Source organism: Caenorhabditis elegans, chromosome II (genome assembly GCF_000002985.6).
Source record: "Caenorhabditis elegans chromosome II".
NCBI classification, from domain to species: Eukaryota; Metazoa; Nematoda; class Chromadorea; order Rhabditida; family Rhabditidae; genus Caenorhabditis; species Caenorhabditis elegans.
Window position 1 is genome coordinate 9,613,437 of NC_003280.10, and position 21,078 is coordinate 9,634,514.

At 35.3% G+C, this 21,078-nt stretch overlaps 4 protein-coding genes and 1 non-coding gene across 6 annotated transcripts; 1 reads left to right on the forward strand and 4 right to left on the reverse strand.

The window, feature by feature from the left end:
• Window positions 1-26: 26 nt before the first annotated feature.
• Window positions 27-1,392, reverse strand: hlh-6 (Helix-loop-helix protein 6). Its single transcript, NM_063669.2, has 4 exons — window positions 1,166-1,392; window positions 721-1,024; window positions 578-676; window positions 27-270 (listed from the first exon to the last, which is right to left on the reverse strand). Exons 1-4 carry the CDS (start codon window positions 1,374-1,376, stop codon window positions 78-80), a joined length of 807 nt encoding a protein of 268 aa, NP_496070.1. The 5' UTR covers window positions 1,377-1,392; the 3' UTR covers window positions 27-77.
• Window positions 1,393-2,363: 971 nt separating this feature from the next.
• hal-3 (uncharacterized protein) lies at window positions 2,364-3,689 on the reverse strand. The gene is made up of 6 exons (NM_063670.2): window positions 3,601-3,689; window positions 3,344-3,464; window positions 3,206-3,280; window positions 3,032-3,140; window positions 2,843-2,984; window positions 2,364-2,791 (listed from the first exon to the last, which is right to left on the reverse strand). The coding sequence occupies exons 1-6, from the start codon at window positions 3,685-3,687 to the stop codon at window positions 2,567-2,569; spliced, it is 759 nt and encodes a 252-aa protein (NP_496071.1). The 5' UTR covers window positions 3,688-3,689; the 3' UTR covers window positions 2,364-2,566.
• Window positions 3,690-4,032: 343 nt separating this feature from the next.
• dnj-20 (DnaJ homolog dnj-20) lies at window positions 4,033-10,740 on the reverse strand (the record flags this gene model as incomplete). 2 transcript variants are annotated; one of them, NM_001383920.2, is made up of 8 exons in its annotated part: window positions 4,033-5,401; window positions 5,684-5,807; window positions 9,533-9,654; window positions 9,712-9,882; window positions 9,991-10,056; window positions 10,156-10,320; window positions 10,457-10,552; window positions 10,609-10,740. In NM_001383920.2, the coding sequence occupies 8 exons, from the start codon at window positions 10,732-10,734 to the stop codon at window positions 5,204-5,206; spliced, it is 1,068 nt and encodes a 355-aa protein (NP_001370249.1). The 2 variants fall into 2 exon arrangements, with proteins under 2 accessions (NP_001370249.1, NP_496072.2); NM_063671.7 differs by lacking the exons at window positions 9,533-9,654; window positions 9,712-9,882; window positions 9,991-10,056; ... (1 more) ...; window positions 10,457-10,552; window positions 10,609-10,740 and having other exon boundaries at window positions 5,204-5,401; window positions 5,684-5,734.
• On the reverse strand, window positions 8,979-9,259 carry T15H9.8. Its single transcript, NR_101737.1, has one exon. It is a non-coding gene; the product is annotated as a small nucleolar RNA T15H9.8 (small nucleolar RNA).
• Window positions 10,741-11,200: 460 nt separating the features above from the next.
• On the forward strand, window positions 11,201-13,205 carry ZK1307.8 (Glucosidase 2 subunit beta). The gene is made up of 4 exons (NM_063672.7): window positions 11,201-11,302; window positions 11,446-12,138; window positions 12,191-12,786; window positions 12,844-13,205. Exons 1-4 carry the CDS (start codon window positions 11,203-11,205, stop codon window positions 12,976-12,978), a joined length of 1,524 nt encoding a protein of 507 aa, NP_496073.1. The 5' UTR covers window positions 11,201-11,202; the 3' UTR covers window positions 12,979-13,205.
• The last annotated feature ends 7,873 nt before the right edge of the window (window positions 13,206-21,078 follow it).

Consider the following 21,078-nt stretch of genomic DNA (forward strand, 5'->3'; position numbering starts at 1 on the left):
GTTTCTGTGTTTTCTAGAACTTGACAGTTATTATCCACTATTTATTAATTTATTTCGTATTCCAAATAACAATCCGCTCACATAGCATTATTACTCGAATTAAAATTAAACGTAGAAATATCGATTAAAATATTTCCTTCGGACTCCTCTTGGAATCCATTGAAGCACTTGCAGTTATACTGATGAAGCTCGCTCCTCAATAAGTTATCCAAATGTTTGATATAACGGATTGCAAGCCGGAGAGTGTCAACTTTTGAGATTCGCTTTTCACTGGAAAATATTATTGTCAACTGTATCTATAGGAAGATAATTATTGATTAAATGTTTTGATAGGTACGTGTCACTAGCCAAATTTTGGTAGCAAAATCTTGGAAATACTTGGCATTATAATAGTAGCCTTTTGCATGAGTTGCTGCCAGATAGCTGTCACGGGGATTCCCGAGTTTCCTTCGGGATTTAATAGCATTTCAAGGTAAATTTGAGGTAAACTTTACTCTAAATGAATTTTCTCATCTACAACTTCCCTACAATTTCCAGAAGCATTTTTTTAATTTTTTAGAAAATCATTGAAACTTACTCAAAATGAACTGGAAGATGTTTTCTCAGTCTCTCATAACCATCATTCACATTTCTCACTCGACATCGCTCACGTTCGTTTCGTTTCCAAACTGATGAGCTGAAAATTAAAATTTTCAAACTTTAATAAAAGCATGATCTTACCTATATGGTCCGTATTGATCTTCAAGTTCAACAGGCAGGGGTACTGTAGCTTCAGGTGCAAATGGGTTCACATATTTCTTAAAGGCGTTTGAGCTAGTGTCCAATGACGCTTTAGAAGAAGGTTTTGGCTGACTTTGAGTGGGAAGTTGAGGTTGAACTTGGCTTTGAATTTGAATTTGTGGTTGATTGTGAATAGGTATTTGAGATATTTGTGGTTGAAGTTGAGATTGAATTTGAGTCGGGATTGGTGCAAGTTGGAGTGGGGTGGAAGTTGGAATGTGGAATTGCTGATCGATTAGTGGTACTGTAATATATTCAAAAAATGATATAAGTACATACATAATACATTTATTGGAGTTAGTTTCCATTTGGATAATTTTTAGATTTTTAGAGATATAAGCTGTCACCTTTGAATAATCGGGTGCAATATAAAACATTCACTCACCCATTAGTTTTTGTACATCGGTTTGAACATTTTCCAGTAGAAGATTTGTATTTGGAATTGAAGTTTGAATATGATTTTGAATATGATGTTGAATCGGATTTGGAATCGGGGTTTGAATAGTATTCTGGTTGATAATAGTCGAGTAGACCCCATTCTCAAATGTATAAGTTACAGGGAACATGGTCAAAAAGTTGTTTTGGGAAATTGACATTTTTTGAACTATTCTAAGCAGGTTATCTATAACTGACTATCCACAGGGACAACCTAAACAGTAAAATGTGGGCGGGGCCTACAGTAAATATAAGCTGTGCAAACAATCGGGGAGCCAACCCGAAAAAGGCGATCCATGCATGATATTTATTTGTTAGCCACCGAAATGTGGTTTTGCACAATGAGCACATCATTTGTCGGCTTCCGACATTATTTATTGAGGGCAATTGGGAAACATCGATATTGGAAAAAAAAACCCGCAAAAACAGAATTTCCGAAATGAATTTTGTATTATATTTACAGTGTCATTTTCTAGGTATATTTCTTGAGTAAATACTGAAGCAGATGTTTGGTATGCGAGCTATATGATAATCAATCATTTTTTGTTTTGATTGAATATGGTAATTTCCCATAATTAACACCTGCACATCATCAGAATATACGAAAAGATTGCAATTTTTCATCATTGTAGGTGATTTCAGTGGGAAAAACTAGTTTTCATATAAAATTTCGAAAGGTCCTGGCACGACTAACCCTTTATTACCTCTCCTACCCGAAAATACGGTACCTGGTCTCGGAACGGCACATTTTTGTTAGATGCGAGTAGATGTGCGCCTTTAAAGAGTAATACAGTTTTCCTCGTGATTTGACAAAATGTATATATTTTTTGTTGTTACATTTGAATTGTAAAAATATAAATAAATATTTTTTTTTAATTGTAAAAAAACTTAAAAATCGATGAAAGCTTGAAAGCTGCGCTGAAACGAAAGTTTTAAATTACAGTACTCTTTAAAGGAGCACACCTCTCGCATTCAACAAAAAAATGTGTGTCGAGACCGTGTACCGTATTTTTGGCATAAAACTTCGCGCCTGGCCAATATGTATATTATTTCTCAATGCGAATTGTCTTAACTTTAAAAAAATACTTTTCAGAATTTTTTAAGTGTCTGCTTTCTTCAAATTTGTCGATGCTGAGAATCAAAATTTTAAAATTACTGAATACTTTATAAATAGGAACTTTCGATGAAAATAAAAATAAGATCAGTCAGTTACAGGAACCCATTGATCCTGTTCCTTTTCTGAAAACTTATAAAATACTGACACACAACGCTATAATTTATATGGCACATTAAAAACACGATACTAAAAACTTAAAGTAGATCACAGGGCAAAACGAAAAAAAAAAAAATTTTATTTTTGTGCCTGACGAATTCGATCCCTGAGCCGTGTAAGTTGTTCCAATGAGAAGTCTTTGAACAAATCTTCCAACTGTTCAACTCGAACCCTTTCCTTTTCTTCCATCATTTTCATTGTCGCGTCGTGAAGCTTTCGTTGCCGATTTCGTTCGGCAATCAGCTCTTTTTGCATTTCTTCGTTTCGTTTTTTTACATTTTCGTACGATTGGAGAGAAGCGGCCTGTAAAGTTCATATTTTGTAGTTGAAAGTTTATCTAATCTCTCCACTTACACATAACTTGCTGATTTTGCTAAATTTCAAAAATTCATCAGGCAAATTGGAATCCGCATCATCAGCGAGATATTCGTCCTCTCTCAACTCCAAAACACTCTTCACGGCCATTTGTTGGGATTTCAGAATTGCGACGCTCGAACTACAAATTTGGAAAATAAAAATATAAATTTAAAAGAAAGAACTTACTCAAGCCGGCTCAATTGGCTCTTCAACTGCTCCACGGCATTGTCAAGGTGATCGCGTCGAGCATGAAGGGACTGAATATCATACTCCAAAAGTCCACTGGCATTTTTCACTGAAAACGAATGGTTAATATATATATATATATATAATATTAATTCTTTCGCCAGTTAAACTTACACCACTCGCCCTCTTTCTGTTGAAGACGAAGCACGTCGGTTAGAATTGTGTTAGCATTGACAATACGCCGATATTCTGAATATTTTACTTTTTTAAATAAATATAAATATTGATTTCTGAGGGCAAGAAATTATAAACCTGTGCGGAACTTGGATTTCGGATCGATTCCAGCACTCCCAACGGGGCATAATCCTTGTGCCTGCAGCTCATCGCGGAAATTTCTGATTCGGTTTTCAATGTCCATTCCGTCAATTTTCCACTGAAAATAGATTGATTTTTGATAAATATTAATGAAGAGTATTTTTTAAATTGACTTGATTAATCAATCATGATTAACAATTGCGATGAAAGCATATATAATTGGAATTTTTATCTACATATTTAATACCACAAACCTCTTTCGGAAAATTGGGAGACGTTTCGAAGTTTACTGATGATTCGTTTGGAGAATCGAATACTAATTTTCTTTTTGCTGCCGCCATTTCTGAAATATTTTTTTACATGAAACAAAAGGATTACATTTAAAATTAACCCAAAATTAACTTAAAAATTAAATTTTCAAGCACGCCGTGGTTACGGTGGATTTTTGTACGCAACAAGTGTTTGCACCAATTGCATTAGATTTGACGACGAACATTTTTTGTTTGTTTTTCTTTGGCTTTGAAAGTTTATTTCAAACCTAGAATATGGCAAAACTGAATTTTCTAAACTCTCCATAACAAATTATTTTAAATACTCAGTGTATTCTTCGCACTCTTCTTATAAATTTTTGTGTTTGTTGCAATGCAATTTATCTGAAAATTAAAACCAAAAAAAAACAGTTTGAATAATATTCCCTTATTTATCTTGAAATTACAGTTAAAACCAAATTAAGGGGGAGCACAGAGGCAAGAAGGCACATCTCGGTATAGAACATTAGAAAAATTGAGCCTTTGCGGGGAAGATTTCTGAAAAATTCCAGTCAAAAATGGGAATTATACACTAGAACTTTACAGAAATCATTTAAAAAAAATTAATTTCTATCACAGATACAACAACTGAGAAAACTAGATTTTTGCGAGAAAATTGAGAAGGCCACCAAATGAGAAAATGGAATACCCAAAAAAAACAATCAATCGATAATTTCAGAGACTTTGGATTCATGGGAAAAGCAGAGATTGTGGACGGGTGAGAGAGAGAGACAGAGAGACGTAGAGAAGAAAAGTAAGAAACCTGTTAAAAGAACGAAGAAATCGAAGGGGAGAGAGAGAAAAGGGGAAAGAGAAATAGAAACTCTGACGTGGTTAACAATTTTTGGGTGACAATGAAAATACACAGTAATATTATAAATTCGTCAAAACCTGAAAGCCGAGCCCAATGAGAGCAAGGCATTGTTTCGACGAATGAATAATAAGCAATACAATTCGACAAATAATATATAAATTTCGATCCAAATGGATCATTTTTGAGTTGAAGATCAGGTTCGACTCAACACTGGATTATCTCCGTGATCGGTAGCTACAAGCTTAGATTATGATAGTGATAAGAGGTTTTTTGTGAACTCATAAGAATTTCCATAACTTCTTAAACTTATCAATGATGCAGTTTCTAGTACCGAGTGCTGGCCAAGTTTGGTTTTGGGCTTTTTGAGTGGAAAACATGATTAAATTATTTTCAGATACAAATTTTTTGAATTTAAAATTCGAAAGTTTGCCACTCAGAAAACTCAAAAAACATTGAAAAAAAATAACTGAGAAAAATAAGATTGGTTTTATAAAATGATGGACTTGATGAAGTTGAAGATGAAGACGTAGAGATCAGCGTCTGCTAGAAGAAGATTCGGGCGATTTTCGGTTTGAAGTGGTTGGGTGGGGGTGGGATTTGATCCGGAGATCGAGCACGAGTTTTCCGATGCAAAATTTCAAAAATTTTCTTGCAGATTGGAAAAAGATCTAATAGTGTGGTCACTGTGTGTGTAATTGATGTCGACTTCTAGGCTTCATCCACCCAATTTAATGTTTAGAGGCCGTTGTACGCTTTGGGCTTCACGGTGTTTTGTTGAAGAATCTCGATGATCTGCGCTTTCTGTTCGTCCGACAGCTCCGTCTTGGGGAATTCAACATCAAAAGTGACGACAAGCATACCCTTCTTGTTGTTATCTTCAAGGGATGGCATTCCTTCGTCCTTCTTACGAAGACGGGCCCCTGGCCAGGTTACCTGGAAAAATCAAGTTCAATTATAACGGTAAAGGGAATTAATTTTAGAAAAAGAATATCTATAACTTTTGGCTTTTTGAAAACAGAAAACGTGAATGTTGTGTTCAACCATATGTGTTCACTGTGGTCATTTCATCACCACCCTTATGTTTGCCACGTCATTCTCGTGATCAGCTGTTTGAACACTTTCGAACATTGTACCCCCTTTAAGTTAAACAATTCTTTTAGTGAAGCAAAACAGAAAGTGACGAATATATTCTCTAAAAATATGAGAAAAACCAACCTTATCTCTTTGAACCTTGACAATGTGCCCGTCGAGATGTTGAATTTCCATTTCGAAGCCGTTGAGCGCGTCTTGAAGTGAAATTGTCACATTTGTGTACAGATCATCACCCTTGCGTTCGAACCTGTAAAACATTTATAGATTGAGATTATATGAGCTTATAACGGAGATTGGAAAGGTCCAAAGTAAGAAGTGGAACTAAATTTCATTTTATATACGGTAGACTAAAAGTTCTGAGACACGAGACGAGCAAAAACGAACTGCCGATCATTTCCCGCCAATTCGTGAATTGATCGACACACACACACAACACTTGCTGATAGAGATAGCGTGATGTCTCACTTCATTCCCAATCAATTCCAACAGCAAAAACGCAGATCAGTGTGAGATGACAGTGATAGAGAGAGTCAGAACTGCTGCTATTGATGCACCGAGACGATGACATAGAGAAGCAGACGCATCCCGCCCGGGCACACACACACATACCGCCAACGCATCAAACATTCGTTTCGTATTACATCTCCTCCTACTACTCGCAGAGAGGAGGCGCGGAAGGCATGTATATACATATTGCGGAGATTAGTAATAGTAGTAGTTAGTTAGAAGTAGAAGGAGGAAAAGAAGAAGAAGAAGTGAAATGATATTGTCATTGACATGAACAACGATACGAGTAGATTGGAAAAAAGATGAAGAAGATGTCGATCGGGGTCATCTTGATTGACTCTTTTACTCCCACTATGCATTTTTTAAATAAGAACAGTGTGAGAAGGTTACTTTAAAATCATTCAGGAGCACTATATTATGTATGCCCTCAGGTGTATTTAATTTATGGATCAATGTGTAGAAGTATAAAAAGACATTGAACATTCTCTCGCTTCCAGTGAAACACGATCAAATCAGATTCAATGCAGCTATCGAACTATCAGCAAGTTCCGTGTGAACATGAAGTGTGATTATCTAGAAATACCTAAAAAATCCCGAATCACGTAGTCAAAGTTTTTTCATCGTCAGCTTCTGATGTCAAAGTTGGAACCTGTCCGCGTAATCGGGTAATATCGCTTATCCCGAATCCCGAGAGAACGAAATGAGTAGCAACAAAACCGGAACTATTCCAGTTTTCATTAGATAAAAAGACGAGACTGACAAAAAATCTGAGACGACTGCGGCGGAGAAGGAAAAAAACGTGTGGAAATTGGGAAGGAAAACGGCGGATGAGATAGAAACTGATAAGAGAATCCTGGAGACGACGACCTGGAGAAATGCGTGGTAGGGGGAGAGAAGAGAGTGAGAGAAAGGGAAAGAAAAATCACAGGTGTGGGCGTTTTTTAATATACACTTTTGTTATTTCTCTCCCCAACATGCACACAAAATAAAAGAACACATTGTGTGGAGGTGGTGGAAATTTCTGAAAATGAATCAACAAAATGGAAAAATATATAAATTCCAGAGCTACAGTAACCCAAACGACATCAAGCAATGGAGAACTTTAAACACGGAAGAAGTGCAATACAATAGATACTTGCAACATACACACCCAAACAAGAGAAGGTGGGCGTAGAAAATAATGTCATTTCAATTCAAATCAATCAATCGGTTTCCAACGTTTCTTCTTGATCATCATCTTCTCGATTGACACAACCTTGTCATTTGAGTTGGACGAGGACAAGATATTTAGATTGATTGGAATTTAATCAATTCCTCATTTTGATAAGAAACATATTTCGGAAACAACTATAAAAGTATGCGTGGGGTTTAATGAAGAATGGCAATTCTGAAGATCGTGACTAGTATCAGTTGACTAAAATTCGGTTAACAATAACAAGCTGTCGAAGGCCAGCAAAGATTAATTGCCGATTAATTTCACCGTTAAACAAACGTTTTCATCGGCAATTTTCATTTGAATTTTGAAGGCATCGAAGGCAATTTTTAACTTAAAATTACCATGTTACATTTTGAAAATCCACATCCTAAAAGATTGAAATAAAATTTCTCAAAATCATGGTAATCGATAAAGAACGTCTGACAAAAGATAAGCCGTCAATCAACGCTAGAAGCCAAAGAAGAAATGAGCGAAAGGACGAACTGACGCAAGCGCAACCTGGTGCTCGTCGTCAAGAGCCTAGTCTTGAGCCCGGTGGAGCACAGAGAGAGAATGACAAACTTCGCTTCTACACACACATCAATCAGTTGGACAAATAGAAAATCAAGAGAGGGAGAGAGAGAGAAAGAGAAACCAAGCTCATGGGCCGGACGAAAAAAAAAGTGAAAAAGAAGAAATGAATGAGCACAAAGTATGTGTGCGTCTGTTTGCGGCTGACGACGATTTTTTATCGATTCATCAATCGGGAATGCTCTAACCGGATGTTTGGGCAGACCCATCACTGTTCAGTAGCAAACTTTGAGAGAAATGTGAAACAGAAATGCCATTCTTAAATGCCGAAAATTGTTCAATTCGAAAAATCCGATGATCAGCGAAAACAACGATTAAAATCATAAATTCCTTCTTCTTTTGAAAAACAAAACGTTGTTGTTGCCGAGAAGATGAACAAGGAGACGAAACAAGTGACGATGAATACGCACACAGTACCAACGCCCTCATTCAAATTGTGAAATCAGTGAAAATGAATCAATTGAAATGTAAACGAGGAGAGATGGGCGGATGGTTGGGTGTTGAACTATGAGTGTTCATTTCAAAGGGAAAACATTCTACCGAATAGGCTTCCACTAAATGTTTTGATATTTCAAGAGAGCTAAACAATTAATTGTTCTAATTCAATAAATTGGCAAAAACCGGGTTAGCAATGCGTTATGTGCTCGTTCGGATTGGACAGGTGGAAGAGCAAGGAATAAAGCAAACAATTGTGAAACAGTCCGAACATGTCTGTTTTTTCTCTAAAATCACGAGCCACCTTCACTTTCTCGTGTGTGTGCTTGTTTGCGGGGTTGACTAACTGACTAACAGGGCGGTCTCTCAAAGCGAACATGTGATTTCTGCCTGTCTAAATTTTAATTAAAATAGCAAAACTTCCTATATCACAATTTTCGACGGAAAAGTACAGGAGAATGTTCTCTCACAAATTTTCAGTTATGAATGACGTTAGGGTATTATGTATGTATTTAGTATTCAACAGTATAAGTATGTGTGATTGACACATGCCAAATCTGAACTGGTTTCACAGTTTTGTGTTGGAAATGATGGGAGAAAATCGGAATGACTATGAGTGAGAGGTGTTAAGTGGAAGAGCGGTTTCACTTTTTTGGCGAATTTTTTGTTTATAGGGAAATGAACATATTATGCAAACGACGAAATGTCTCGCAACGCGGATAGCAGATTACTGTAACGCATTGCCCGCGTGGCGAGACCCATGATCTACCGAAAATTCTCATCTTTAGGCGTCTGCGTTACAAGAAGAATTCAATAATCACGAAAATATCTGATTTTGAAAATTGGGATGATTTTTTCTGACGATTTAATAATTCCAAATTTCCCATATTTTTCGACATATCAACGAGGAAGTTTCACATTTCCGGGTTAGAAATACAATTTCTAAACAAAAATTCAACACTATTTTCAGTGAAAAAACATCGAGTGTTCGTTCACCTGCGGAAAAAAGTACAAGTGCGTGGTGGAGTGAAGAGTGTGATGATGAGGAAGTCAAAAATGTTACACTTTTCCAACTAAAACTAACTAACTAAATGATGGAATCGTTAGAAACAAGGAGGAGAAAAAATAACGGAGAAACTAATGGGTTTTTGAGGGAATTCGTTAAAAAAGTGCAATTTTTCTAAGCTAGACGGCTTCTGAGGAGGGGAAGATCAAATAAATTTAAAAAGAGAAGGAAAACCTACCTTGGATGCTTCTGAATTCGAATCTTGAATTTCAAATCTCCTGGATCTCCTTCAATGTGTGGTTCTCCCTCTCCGTGGAAAATTTGTTGATGACCATTATCGGCTCCAACCTCCACTTCAACCTTAAAATTTATGTTGAATTAGAATAACTTCACTGCCAAAAAAAAAGTATCGCTCACCTCCAAAACTTTATTCTCCTGAACCAGCTTCACATTTGGGCACTCGTCACAAACTTTCACTTGGAACATTTGGAACCTTCCCTGTCCCATTTGTTCGGTACGCATCTCGTGACGGCAGTTACATTGACGAGTTCCTGACGTTTGCTTGTAAACCGCCTTTTTACGTTTGATCTGGAAAAAATGAATTTCTTATAAGGGGGAACATGTTATTGTGAACTATGATAATCCGATTATTTCAACTGGATTCTTTTTTGCAGATTTAAGTCCTATTTCACTTACCTCGACAAAATGTCCATTGTACACCTCTTCCAGCGTGACGAACAAGTCGATTGTCACATCAGCTCCCTGAAAAATCAATAATTGTGAAATTAATTAATAATTAAACTTTCGCGTATATTTGAAACTAAATTCGAAAGGAAATAGTTTTAAATATTGATAAATAACCTTTGGAGTTCCTTCTTCACCTCCATGACCACCTCCGCCACCGAAGAAGTCTCCGAAGAATGATGAGAATGGATCATGGCCTCCACCACCACCACCACCCATTTTCGCAACACCTTCTTCTCCATGTCGATCGTACATTGCTCGTTTTTCTTTATCAGAAAGTACCTGAAAAATCGATTTTTGTGACGTTTTGGAAAATTAGATCTTGGAGAATCAGCACCAAAATTTTTCTTTTGGGTATTTGTTTTTTTTTAAACTTATTTTGAATGGCAGAATGAAAACTAGTTTTAAATCTACAAACCTCGTAAGCCGACGATAAATCTTGGAATTTCTCATTTGCCATTTCATCGTCCTGGTTCCTATCGGGGTGTAATTCTTTTGCTAATTTTCGATAGGCCTGAAATAATTGCAAATTTTCAATATAAAAACTCAATTAACAATTCAAAAACTTACCTTTTTAATCTGATTAGCATTGGCATTTTTTGCGACACCCAAAATTTTATAAAAATCCCTTCCACACTCGACAAAAGCGACCAGGGATGAGGCCAAGACCAGTAGGGAAACGTTCAATATCCGCATGTTTTACTGCAAAAAATTTTTTTTAGAAAATTTAGAGCAGGACACAAAGAAATTGGGGCTGAAATTCTAAGAAAATTATTTTTCCGGATGAAAAAGTCCAAAAACTACCACGTTTATGCACACGTCAGTTAAACGGTGAAGCGGTGGAGCGCACTTGCATTTTTTCTTATCGGTTATAAAATTATTGGCATGTTTTTGGTATTTTTTAAAGTTTTTATGTCGAAAATGATTAGAAAACTTGTTTAAACAAAGAAAAATCAATAATAAAAAATTTGTTTTCGAACGTTAAAACTTTAAAACATTGATATCGGCATGAGACCCATCCTGAACCACATATGCGCCTTTAAATTAAAACCGTAACCCTCTTTTTTTCTTTTTGAAAATTTTCTTTGTGAATTATCAATTTTTTGATTTCTATTGCTATGTTGTTGACTATTTTCAGAATTTCAAAGCATATATTTTACAGATATGCTTCCAAAAATATTAATATTCCTACTGCCTGCATTTTTAGCAGCTGAAGACGTCACTCAGAGACAACTGAAACCGGTAAAGGGAGTTCCTCATTCTCGTAAGTATTTACAACATTTTAAAATCGTTATGAACTGTTCAATTAAAGTTTTAAACTCAAAAATTTTTATTTTAATTTCAAGATAAAAATCCCTATTGGCTCCACATATAAAACCCATTATACTTTCATTTATCGATTTTCAGGTCTCAACCTGTACCAACCTTCCACAACTGACACCTTCCGATGCTTGGACGGATCCCAAACAATTCTCTATTCCCAATTAAACGATGACTATTGCGATTGTAAAGATGGAAGTGATGAGCCCGGAACTTCTGCTTGTGGAAACGCTTTTTTCTACTGCTCCAATGTCGGTCATAAAGGAAATTTCATTCCAACTAACCGAGTAAATGATAAACTTTGCGATTGCTGTGATGGAAGTGACGAGTATGATTCTGGTGTCGATTGCCCAAACATTTGTGATGAACTAGGCAGAGCAGCTAGAATTGAACATGAAAAAGTTGCAAATATAGCTAGAAAAGGATACCAGAAGCGTCAAGAGTTGGCTAAGGAAGGACAAGCTTTGAGAGATTCTAAGCTGAAGGATGTCGAGCCACTTAGACAAGAAAGAGCACTTTTGGAGCCGGATCGTGTGAAGTTTGAAGGAGAGAAAAAGGTTGCGGAAGATGCAGAGAGAAAGTTGCAAGATGAACATAGAAATCAATGGGAATCAGTGAAAAATGAAAAGAAGAAGTTGAGAGCAGCAGAATGGTTCGATGAGTTGGATTTGGATAAGAATGGAAAAATCGATAAAGAAGAGCTCAGACAGAATATATTTTTAGACGATGATAATGATGGATTCGTTAGTGAAGATGAGGTTAAAGCATATCACACAGTTGGTAAGTTTGAAAGATTTTAAGGTTTTATATTTAAAATATTAATTTATTTCAGATGAAGCTGATTTGGAGCACTTCCAGTCACTCATGTACGATCGACTGAAAACTGCTAAACGCACTCATCTTGACGACATCCGACACAAAGAAGAAGAGGAAAAGGAAAGAGCTAAAGCTTTAGAAAATGCTCCAGATGACGATGATCTTCTAGCAGAAGAAGACAGACACGATGCTGAAGGTTCGGAGGATATTGCCCACCCAGATGAGGATGACGAGAAGATGCCAGACTATCCACCAGAAGTTCAACAATTAACTGAAAAAGCACGTGAAGCACGTCGACTATTCGATGAAGTTAATACGAAAGTTCAAGACCTTGACGCAAAGATTCGTGAAGCTGAAGACTTTGCTAACTCAGATTATGGCGAGGACAGCGCGTGGGCTGCACTTAAAGACAAATGTTTTGATAGAAATGTCCAACAGTACACATATCAATTCTGTCCATTTGGACAAAATACTCAAAAAGATACGGGCGCCTACAGTGGAACTTCACTTGGAAGTTTCAAGGAATGGAGTGGCCCAGAAGGAAATAAGTACTCCAAGATGCATTTTGGAGATGGACAACAGTGTTGGAATGGACCAAAGAGGAGCACTGATGTGAGTTTTAAAACAATACGGAATACAAAAAAACCTTCAATCTAAATTTAATTTCAGATCACCATTGAATGCGGAGAAGAAAATGAGCTTGTTGAAGTCACGGAGCCAGCAAAATGCGAGTATCTCTTCACCTTCCGAACTCCATTGGCATGTGCTGATCCTGACAAGGAAGTTGTTCACGAGGAACTTTAAATTCATGTAACAAAATTTTACAACATGTTTTATCATTATTTTATACTTCTTTTAACTGTTTTATCATAGAATTTGTGAGCACACTTTTTTAATTCTTTGGGTATCTTTTCATCTGTGAAAACAACATTCTTCTTTTATTATTTTTCAATGAAAGAAAAGTGAGAATTATTCTCCTTGTTTCGCTTGAATGAATAAAGAAAACTAATGGCGGGAACTCTTTGAATTTTAAATTTGTTTTATTCATTCGTTTCTCCTGCAATTCTCAAGATCAGAGGATTCATTTTTCAGGATGCTCTTTCTTTTAAAAGAATCAAATTTCCTTTTTGAACTCAGATTGAAGGCGTCAAATTTGGCACGTTTCTTGGATTGTAGTCTGAATTTGATTTTTTTTCATTCGGGATAGTAAGGATTTTAATCTGAAAATTTGTTTTAGCAAAGCACGAGGATAACAAAATGGAGAATAATTTAAACTTTCAATTAACAGTCTTGAAAAGTTATTTTTAAAATTATATAATTCATCTCAAATTGAAAAAAAAATGAATAGGAATTTTCGAGTATAACAGATCTTTGAAATATTCTCAATTCAGTGCAATTATAACATGCACTACAAATATTTGTGAACATGTAATAATATGATTGTATGCTTTTCCTGAATTATTTTTCATTTTTCACATTTTTTTTTCTTCTGAAATCCATGGATCCCATCGTTGTTCGATCCTTCTCCAATTGCCTCAGGGCGTTTTTGTTAGGATTTTGTGTAATTACATGTTTGAAGCAAATAATCTGAAACTAAAACTTCCGGGAAAAAAAGAATAACCATTATTAATTCTCGGTGTTTTTCTTTAAAGTTGAGAGAAATCGAACAAAACGCATAAAAATAGATTAAGATCTTAGGCAGAAATTTGAAAATTCTTATTATTAATCCGATGAATTTGGTAAACTAGTTCAAAGGCACATGAGGTTTTGTGACAACCAGGCTATTCATATTAAATTTAAAATCAATTCAAAACATCGCTACAGTACTACGACCGTACAATACCATAGCCAAACATTGCCCACCACATGGCGCATCGAAAAAGAATACTATTTTAATAAATATTTAAGATTTATCTCAAAAGATTGCACAACCTTGAAAGATTTCTAATTTTTCTAATAAGATTGCTATTTAATCTTGTGAGATTACACAACTGCTAAAATATTGCTAATTTATATGAAAAGATTGGATTTGAGTTGCCTAAATCATCAACAGTAAGTTATTGTCAGCTGTGACGTCACTACACTACAAACTACCAATACTACAAACTATGACTTTCTATACCTTCCGATTGAACTTCTTGCACGTATTCTGGCCCATGCTCTTTCTTGAAAAACAGAACAGAATAGACTTTTTGACCTAAAAACTGCACCCCCGCTAGAACGACTTTTCCTATTTTACTCATTTCTTCTCCATTTTTCTTCAAAATTTTACGCATTTTTTGTTCTTTCGCCGCCTTTTCCTCTTCATCTCAAGTAATCATCCAAAAGCACGCAATGAGCCGAATAGTCCAAAAAAGTAGGCGGAGCTTAGACACCCTCGGGGCTTCATTCGGAATTGGCAGTGTTTCTTTAGTTCCAGGAATAATGGACTTTCGTGGAATTTCCCAAATATTTCAAGTATAAAAGAAAATTTAAATGGCTCATTTTTGTTGAGTTCTGCTGCTCCGATTCATTTTTTGGCACATTCATAGCTAATTGACAAAGAGTGGCATGTGAGAAAATTGGTCTTTATTAGTCGTTTTCTGAGCTTCTGATGTTGAATCTGAAACAGCTTTAGTTACAGAATCAACAAGATTTGTCACTTTTTGTTTGGAATTCCGGGTCCATCGAGAATTTTTTATTTATATTTTTATGTGAAAAAAAACTCGGAACATCCACTCGACAGCTTCTTTCTTCCTCTTTTCCCCCAATTCACAAAATCAAATTTTCAAGTGCGATCCTAAAAATCTCGTGAATTTCGCAGAACACCCAGCGAGGGAATAATTTCATTTTTCAGAGGTTTTTTTTTCGATTTGCCGGAATTGCCGGATTCTGGAAATTTTGAAAAGATGCCGAAAATTTTCAAATCCGGCAATTGTCGATATTTCCGTAAAGCAGGTTCTGCCAAAAAATTCAGCATTTCAAACAGTATTTTCATCGATCTTCGCCCAATGGTTGATGAACTTTTCCCTCTCTTATGATGTTCTGAGTTCAAATATTACAATTTTCATCTGATTTTTTTCCATATTTTTCCGCCTGGACATTCATCATCAACGAAAGAATCCCATTCTTTGCTGTCTGCTCGGAATAAGTGAAGATGCTCTTTTCTTGAGTAGTCGTTTTTTTGTTGAAAAATGTCCTCATTTTTCTTTTTTCGTTTTTTTTCTACTTTTTCTGCACCAAAACCACCGTAATCTAATCTTGTTTGCAATTTCACGAGACAAAAACGAAAAAATTTCCGTTCGTTTTGAGAGGAAATTGTGAAGAAAAATGAGATGGCTCTACCTCCTGGAATAAGGGTAAATGAGTTTTAGTTTGAAAGTCAAAAAAGTTTTTTTTTTGGCTGAAAGAAACTTGGAAAAAAGTTAATTGGAAAAAATGGTAGTGGGGGTGGAGTAAGACTGGCTTTGTCTGAACGTTTTGACCTACTTGCAAGTTAGTTTTGAAGCTCAAAAATAATTTTGCTTTTTCAGGCAATCGTTTTGGACTACAAAGTCACTGACTATGGGGGCATCCGTGCCTACAGTACATTACTATTGTTTTATTCAACCGCTATAGAAGTATACTATAGTTTTCTACAATAAAATAGTTAGGCAATACAACATTTTAAATTCCCATTTATTAAATACCTGCCAGCAAAAGGTGCAAGCCCAGACTCGGTTGTCCAAATAACTTTTTGAACTCACGAAATCGCGTATCTTCAAACTGGCGTATCTTGAAAAATCCACGTCTAGGAAACAAATGTTCAACTAACCAAATGTTTAAAAATATTTTTTATTTCTTTTGCATTATTTTTTATTGCAAGATACAAATTATTTGTTGAGTTACACTGATTTAAAGTCATTTTACCAAAATCACTAAAAATTTTGAGAACTGTTCTGTTGTACCAGTCATAACTCAACATTCATTGAATTTCAGAAAACAAATTTTAATGTATCTTAATTGTGAGATATTTTGCTACATTTTATCGGTTTAAAGTTTTTTGATATTTTCATGTTCAGCCAAGTTACAGGCCGTTTTTTGAAAAAACCCAATTTCGTCCATAAAACTCTTCATATCCAACGTATCGACTTGAAATTTTGAAAAATGATCACTTTTTTGAGGTTTCAACAATGTCCTAAAAAATATTCCAAAAAATCCTGCTAATCTCCAAAATCGTCCTCCGCCCCGAAAAACGAAAGTGGACCTTTGCCTTCCGAAAAATGGACGAAAAAATGAAATTGAGCGTTTTGGGTCGGAAAAAATATTTTCAGGATGCTGAGAACACGTTAAACACGAATATCATGTTTATTTTGAGATCCGGATGTTCTGAAAATGTCTGACATAGATTTAAAAAAGCATAGATGTATTTTCATTTTCAACGTGAAAGTTTTGTGTAGCTTTTAGATTCCAAAAGAATCTCAAAATTTAGAGACATAACCTTCACGTTGAAAATGAAAATAAATCTATGCTTTTTGAAATCTATGTCAGACATTTTCAGAACATCCGGATCCCAAAATAAACATGATATTCGTGTTTAACGTGTTCTCAGCTTTCTAAAAATATATTTTTCGACCCCAATATCCCGATTTCATTTTTTGTTCAATTTCCGAAAGGCAAAAGTCCGATTTCATTTTTCGGAGCGAAGGACGATTTTGGAGATTAGCAGGATTTGTTGGAAAATTTTTTAAGACATTGTAGAAACCTCAAAAAAGTGAACATTTTTCAAAATTTCAAGTCGATACGTTGGATATGAAGAGTTTTATGGACGAAATTGGATTTTTTCAAAAAACGGCCTGTAACTTGGCTGAACATGAAAATGTCAAAAAAGTTTAAACTGATAAAATGTGAAAAAATATCCTGCAATTATTGTTCAACACAATTTTTGTTCTGATATTCAACGGTTGTTGAGATATGACGGGTAGAGCAGAACCGTTCTCAAAACTTTTTGTGGTTTTTGGTAAAATGTCTTTGAATCTGTGTAACTCTACAAATAATTGATATTTTGCAATGAGAAATAAAGCAAAAGAAAAAATAAATATTTTTAAACACTTTGTTAGTTGAAAACTTGTTTCCTAGACGTGGATTTTTCAAGATACCCCAGTTTGAAGATACGCAATTTGGCTAGTTTAACATTTTGATTTTTGGATGTTCTTGCAATCTGCAGTTTTTTTTGCAGTTGCTGTTGACAAACCGTAAGATTCGCTCCAAGAAATAATATTTTCATACTCATAATAATATTGACGTTAACTTTTTCCTTCTTTTCTTTTCGCTTTTCATCCAGAATCCTCATCACATTTTTCTAGATATTGTGACGTCTTCTTCTCCATCTCCAGCTTCTCAATCTCAATTCAATGCTATCAACATCATCTGTGTGAAGACCTCTCTCTTTTGATTCGATTTGTCTCCTCCCCCTTACAATCTAACACTAAATAAGAGTTATTGTGCTATTCCCTCTCTCTCTCTCTTCTTCCCCCTAAAAACTCTTGAAGAGGGTCCATTAAAACTTGTTTTTCCAGACTTTTTTGCTGAAATGTTCCTCTTTCTCGCTGCGTTTTTATTGCTAATCGAACTTTTAACACTGATTTATTTTCCTCCAATTTCCTGAATGCAGAGCTCTTAGTGCTCCGGGCATTTTCTTTGCCCTTTTTGTGAGCCAACGGTGTAAAACGTCATGCACAGTATATTTTTGTTCAGTATCATATTTGCTTTGATAGATTTTTTAGCTTTATCAAAGTGTAAATTGCACATTTTCCAAGGGAGTTTGGAGTTTCTGACTGAGGCAGGCGGGCGCAATTCGCGCCTCCATAACGCTTACTATTAGTTCTTAAAAATTCAAAAATTAATGTCCTCAAAACAGACGTCATTAAACATTTTGTGCCGTTCCTTTCTTTCATTACCATCTTGATGGGTTTAAGAATTCCCATGGGAAAACTTAAAGGATGAAGTCTGAAATTTGGTTGAAAATGAAAAAGGAACTTTTTCTCATAAATTAGGCTTTTAGTCTAAATGTTTTTCTTATCTGAAATATTTCAATAACAAGGTCACATTCATTAAAGTTGGTAAACACATGATTACCAACTTGTAAAATTATGCCTGAAATTTGTTTAAAAGTAAATTAATACACTCTTTCTTCCTGATTTCTACCGTTTCTTATTTTAAAAACCAGCCGCTGACCGCGCCTACGGCGCGGGCAACGACTGGCACCATTAAAAGTATTTGACACACATACACTTCCAGAATTTTCTCGATTTTTCTAGAAAGTTCTGGAACATTCCAGAATTTTCTCGATTTTTCTAGAAAGTTCTGGAACATTCCAGAATTTTCCCGATTTATCTAGAAAGTTCTGGAACATTCCAGAATTTTTCCGATTTTTCTAGAAAGTTCTGGAACATTCCAGAATTTTCTCGATTATTCTAGAAATTTCTGGAACATTCCAGAATTTTCCCGATTTATCTAGAAAGTTCTGGAACATTCCAGAATTTCCTCGATTTTTCTAGAAAGTTCTGGAACATTCCAGAATTTTCTCGATTTTTCTAGAAAGTTCTGGAACATTCCAGAATTTTCTCGATTTTTCTAGAAAGTTCTGGAACATTCCAGAATTTTCCCGATTTATCTAGAAAGTTCTGGAACATTCCAGAATTTTCTCGATTTTTCTAGAAAGTTCTGGAACATTCCAGAATTTTCCCGATTTTTCTAGAAAGTTCTGGAACATTCCAGAATTTTCTCGATTATTCTAGAAATTTCTGGAACATTCCAGAATTTTCCCGATTTATCTAGAAAGTTCTGGAACATTCCAGAATTTCCTCGATTTTTCTAGAAAGTTCTGGAACATTCCAGAATTTTCCCGATTTTTCTAGAAAGTTCTGGAACATTCCAGAATTTCCTCGATTTTTCTAGAAAGTTCTGGAACATTCCAGAATTTTCCCGATTTATCTAGAAAGTTCTGGAACATTCCAGATTTTTCTCGATTTTTCTAGAAAGTTCTGGAACATTCCAGAATTTTCTCGATTTTTCTAGAAAGTTCTGGAACATTCCAGAATTTTCTCGATTTTTCTAGAAAGTTCTGGAACATTCCAGAATTTTCCCGATTTTTCTAGAAAGTTCTGGAACATTCCAGAATTTTCTCGATTTTTCTAGAAAATTCTGGAACATTCCAGAATTTTCTCGATTTTTCTAGAAAGTTCTGGAACATTCCAGAATTTTCTCGATTTTTCTAGAAAGTTCTGGAACATTCCAGAATTTTCCCGATTTTTCTAGAAAGTTCTGGAACATTCCAGAATTTTCTCGATTTTTCTAGAAAGTTCTGGAACATTCCAGAATTTTCCCGATTTATCTAGAAAGTTCTGGAACATTCCAGAGTTTTCCCGATTTTTCTAGAAAGTTCTGGAACATTCCAGAATTTTCTCGATTTTTCTAGAAAGTTCTGGAACATTCCAGAATTTTCCCGATTTTTCTAGAAAGTTCTGGAACATTCCAGAATTTTCCCGATTTTTCTAGAAAGTTCTGGAACATTCCAGAATTTTCCCGATTCTAGATTTCCAGAATTTTAGAATTTTCAGAAAATTCAAATTTCCCTCCAAAATATTTTTCTCAGAAAATTAAAATTTCCCTCCAAAATATTTTTTTCAGAAAATTTAAATTTCCCTCCAAAATATTTTTCTCAGAAAATTAAAACTTCCCTCCAAAATATTTTTTTCAGAAAATTTAAATTTCCCTCCAAAATATTTTTTTCAGAAAATTAAAATTTCCCTCCAAAATATTTTTCTCAGAAAATTAAAATTTCCCTCCAAAATATTTTTTTCAGAAAATTTAAATTTCCCTCCAAAATATTTTTCTCAGAAAATTAAAATTTCCCTCCAAAATATTTTTTTCAGAAAATTTAAATTTCCCTCCAAAATATTTTTTTCAGAAAATTCAAATTTCCCTCCAAAATATTTTTCTCAGAAAATTAAAATTTCCCTCCAAAATATTTTTTTCAGAAAATTTAAATTTCCCTCCAAAATATTTTTCTCAGAAAATTAAAATTTCCCTCCAAAATATTTTTTTCAGAAAATTTAAATTTCCCTCCAAAATATTTTTTTCAGAAAATTTAAATTTCCCTCCAAAATATTTTTTTCAGAAAATTTAAATTTCCCTCCAAAATATTTTTTTCAGAAAATTTAAATTTCCCGCCAAAATATTTTTCACAGAAAATTTAAATTTCCCGCCAAAATATTTTTCACAGAAAATTTAAATTTCCCGCCAAAATTTTTTTCACAGAAAATTTAAATTTCCCGCCAAAATATTTTTCTCAGAAAATTTAAATTTCCCGCCAAAATTTTGGGTCTTACCACGGTGGGTCTCACCACGACGGGTCTCACCACGATGGGTCTCACCACGAAGGGTATCACCACGATGGGTCTCACCACGATGGGTCTCACCTCGATGGGTCTCACCACGATGGGTATCACCACGATGGGTCTCACCACGACGGGTTTCACCACGGTTGGTCTCGCCACGATGGGTCTCGCCACGATGGGTCTCGCCACGATGGGTCTCGCCACGATGGGTCTCACCACGATGGGTCTTTCCACGATGGGTCTCTCCACGATGGGTCTCACCACGATGGGTCTCGCCACGATGGGTCTCGCCACGATGGGTCTCGCCACGAAGAAATTTTTTTTAATTTTCCAGAAGGTTCTAGAACAATCCAGAATTTTTTCGAATTTTCCAGAAGGTTCTGGAACATTCCAGAATTTTCTAGAATTTTCCAGAAGGTTCTAAAGCTTTTCAGAATTTTCAGAAGGTTCTGGAACATTTCAGAATTTTCCCGAAGTTTCCAATTTCCCTTCCAAAGACGGAATGTCACTTTTTCCCAAACTACAGTAATCCTACCGTACTCCT

Coding starts and splice junctions, on each gene's coding strand:
- hlh-6 (NM_063669.2), bottom strand. CDS start 1,376: ATGTCAATTTCCCAAAACAACTTTTTGACCATGTTCCCTGTAACTTAT. Junction 1,025..1,165: donor CGATGTACAAAAACTAATGG/GTGAGTGAATGT, acceptor AATATATTACAG/TACCACTAATCGATCAGCAA. Junction 677..720: donor GATCAATACGGACCATATAG/GTAAGATCATGC, acceptor TTTAATTTTCAG/CTCATCAGTTTGGAAACGAA.
- hal-3 (NM_063670.2), bottom strand. CDS start 3,687: ATGGCGGCAGCAAAAAGAAAATTAGTATTCGATTCTCCAAACGAATCA. Junction 3,465..3,600: donor CTCCCAATTTTCCGAAAGAG/GTTTGTGGTATT, acceptor ATCTATTTTCAG/TGGAAAATTGACGGAATGGA. Junction 2,985..3,031: donor AGCCAATTGAGCCGGCTTGA/GTAAGTTCTTTC, acceptor CCAAATTTGTAG/TTCGAGCGTCGCAATTCTGA.
- ZK1307.8 (NM_063672.7), top strand. CDS start 11,203: ATGCTTCCAAAAATATTAATATTCCTACTGCCTGCATTTTTAGCAGCT. Junction 11,303..11,445: donor AAAGGGAGTTCCTCATTCTC/GTAAGTATTTAC, acceptor ATCGATTTTCAG/GTCTCAACCTGTACCAACCT. Junction 12,787..12,843: donor GACCAAAGAGGAGCACTGAT/GTGAGTTTTAAA, acceptor ATTTAATTTCAG/ATCACCATTGAATGCGGAGA.